This window comes from Pelodiscus sinensis, chromosome 26 (assembly GCF_052426305.1).
Source record: "Pelodiscus sinensis isolate ZL-2025 chromosome 26, ASM5242630v1, whole genome shotgun sequence".
NCBI lineage: Eukaryota > Metazoa > Chordata > Testudines > Trionychidae > Pelodiscus > Pelodiscus sinensis.
This window is the reverse complement of record NC_143077.1, coordinates 14,504,433-14,507,388: the sequence shown is the minus strand read 5'-3', so window position 1 is coordinate 14,507,388 and position 2,956 is coordinate 14,504,433. Positions and strand designations below refer to the sequence as shown.

The 2,956-nt window shown below is 49.6% G+C and overlaps 1 protein-coding gene across 1 annotated transcript; it reads left to right on the top strand.

Annotated features, from left to right (window-relative positions):
* Window positions 1-238: 238 nt before the first annotated feature.
* On the top strand, window positions 239-2,395 carry ID3 (inhibitor of DNA binding 3). The gene is made up of 3 exons (XM_006111965.4): window positions 239-732; window positions 891-964; window positions 1,634-2,395. Exons 1-2 carry the CDS (start codon window positions 412-414, stop codon window positions 945-947), a joined length of 378 nt encoding a protein of 125 aa, XP_006112027.1. The 5' UTR covers window positions 239-411; the 3' UTR covers window positions 948-964; window positions 1,634-2,395.
* Window positions 2,396-2,956: the final 561 nt, after the last annotated feature.

Sequence of the window (2,956 nt, the reverse complement as noted above, 5' to 3'; positions counted from 1 at the left end):
TTTGAATTTTAAAGCGTTTTACTTGAGTAACAAAAGGGGGAGAAAGGGGGAAGGTTTGTTTGATAGCTAGGCCCGCCCCATTTGTAATCAGAGCTTCCTCATTCCTTTCATGTCCTCTGCTCTTTGGTGTCAGCCAAAGCCAATGGAAACCTGCTTTGCCATTTAACCAGCTTGTAAATGCTCAATCCCACATTTGCACCGACTGTCACCAGAGGGAGAAGGAGGGGGCGTGGAAAGCGGCGCGGCTCGTTTGCATAGAAAGGGGCGGGGCTCCTGCAGGCTTATAAAAGGCCAGAGGGGCCGAGTTGCTAGCAGCGCGTCGCACGGAGCAGTCGGGGGTGGCAGCGCGAGGCAGCTGGGGGAGGGGGATTTGCGCTCCCGAGACGCCGGCATCCCCAGCCCAGCCTGACCATGAAAGCCATCAGCCCGGTGCGGTCCGTCAGGAGCTGCTACGAAGCGGTGTGCTGCCTGTCGGACCAGAGCCTGGCCATCGCCCGGGGCAGCCACAACAAGAGCCCGGCTCTGGAGGAGCCCATGAGCCTGCTGTACGATATGAACGATTGCTACTCCAAGCTGCGCGAGCTGGTGCCGGGCATCCCGCAGGGCAGCAAGCTGAGCCAGGTGGAAATCCTGCAGCACGTCATCGACTACATCTTCGACCTGCAGATCGTGCTGGAGGAGCAGGCGAAGGGCCAGGACTCGTCCTCCGACACCTCCCTCCTCTCCCGCAAGGTAAGAGCGGGGCGCCCCTGGGGAAAGGGCTGCGGGAGGGCGCCTCTCCCCAGCCGGCTAGAGCCCTGTGCTCGCAGCCTGGCCTGCTGTTGGCTCCCTCCTCCCGCCCCGCCGGGAAAAACCATCCCTTAAAACGCCGCTTCTCTCTCTTTCTGCAGGCCGCTGAATTCGCCTCCGAACTGTGCTCGAAAGACGAGAGGCGCTTGTGCCATTAATGTCTCCTCCCCACCAGGTAAGACTCGAACACGCGCGTCCCAGCCCAGCTCCCCTTGTCACCGGGAACGTGCCCTGAGCGGCTTCTGCCCCAGCCGTGGCCGGGTGGTTTTTTTTTTATTATTTTTCCGCTCCCCTTCATTGCAAACCGGGACAGCAGTCGTAGTGAGTGGCCTGATGTGCAGCGCGCTCCAAAGCTATTGTCACTCCTGCCCGCGTCGCAGCCTCTTTGCATCTCCTGCAAATGGAGGCATGATTGTTTCAATGTCATTCTTTTCAGCGCCAACTCTGCAGCTGGTTTAGACAGTCCTGTTGGAATTAGGAGAATCAAGAGGCTTTTTTTTTTAAACCAAAAAAGAGAAGAAAATGTTTTCAGGCAGGAAGCGCCCTCCCTCCCCCCCCATGCCTCCCTCGCTTTTAATCTGTAATTTTAGACCCATCTGTGGAGAGTTAGAAACAGAAGGGCTTGTCTCTTTTTTTTTTTTTTTTTTTTTTTCCCCTTTGGTGCCAATTAGCAAACATCCAGCATGAGTGTTGGTTCCTGATTCCTTATCAGCTGGAGGTAAATAGAAGTTTCCTCTCTGGCGCCAGGATGTCTGCAGAATGCAGACCTGCCTCTGATCTGCTCTGAAACTGACATGTCTCTTTCTCTCTCATCCCCCACCCCCTCCCCTCCACTCCTATTCAGACTGCAGGTGTGGGATCACAACACTTGGTTTTCTCCAAGGAAGAAAAGAGCAGAGAGACCTTGACTTGAAAAGGATCAGACTTTAACCCCATGCATTCCAATAATGGAGGGACCTCAGCCTTTATCTTCAAGATATTGTGTCTGGAGCATATGGCACAAGGCATTGGATGCTTGGTTGGTTTTTTAGTAACTGTTTCCACTTCCCACTCTGCTTCTCTTGCCTGAAAATAAAACTCAACAGGCCAGGAAAGAAGACTTGATTCCGCCCCTCCATCCCCCAACTAAGTGGATCTGATTGAACATTTGAATTTAACCGCCTCATTGCACAACAGCAAGAAAAACTGGGGACTTCAGACTTATCTGCACTGTAAGATCTGTGTTAGCAAAATCCCGTGTGTTAGGCTGGTTCCCCAGTCATTATATAGATCTCTTTAAAAATGTGGCTGGCTATAAATGAGACCACAACATGCTTTTAAAACAGACTTGCAGAGATGCAGTTGTATGTATATTTTGGATTATAGTGTGACTTTTTTTTTTTTTTTAAATCAAAGGGGGCTGGGTAGGGGGTAATGCGAACAAGAACTTCAAAACAGCTGTTCTGGGGCTGTTGCCTCATGTTTATTGTTGAACTCTATAATAGAGTATAATGTTTGTACCTTTTTGCAGGAAGGTGGATTTCTGCAATCATGCATTGTACTTGCTTTATAAACTTTTTATAAAAGTTAAAAGTTTTTACATAATAAAATTAAGTTTGTTTTTTAATAGTTCTTCCTTCCCTTTCCTCAAAATTCTGACACTTGCATTGGTGGCTAGTTCCCTGAAACTTGAAACTAGCTTTGGGGAGCAAAATAACTTTACAAAAAGCAAATTGCAATACAGAGTCTTCATGGCCATATTGTGTTCTGCCCATTTCACAATGCCTGGGAGAGGAATAATGCAAGAGGTAATGACTTGAATCAAGTTGAACTTGCAGTTCAAAAATATATTCGGGGTGGGGAACCTCAGTCCTGGATTGCCTAGAGCCAGCCCCAAAAGCTTCGCATGGGGGGGAAGTCTGTGATGGCATTCCAGCCACCCATCTGCAGGGTTGGACCACACCATTTATGTCTTTCATGCATGGGGGGGGGGGGAGCGTTTCTCTTCAGAAGCTTCTCATTTGTGAGGTCTCTGACTTTTTTTTTTCTTCCTCCTGTGGGTCAGTGGCCCTGACCCAAAAGGTTCCAACCCTTAAATGTTCTTAATGGTACTATTTTCCTGTGTCTCCTAGAATCAACCCTGTTACTTTAGCCTTTCTCTTGCAGAACAGGGTTGAGTGAGCACCAT

Excerpts from the sequence above, each read along its gene's own strand:
- ID3 (XM_006111965.4), top strand. The coding sequence starts at position 412 with ATGAAAGCCATCAGCCCGGTGCGGTCCGTCAGGAGCTGCTACGAAGCG. Across the intron at positions 733-890 it reads CCTCCCTCCTCTCCCGCAAG|GCCGCTGAATTCGCCTCCGA; the intron begins GTAAGAGCGGGG and ends CTCTTTCTGCAG.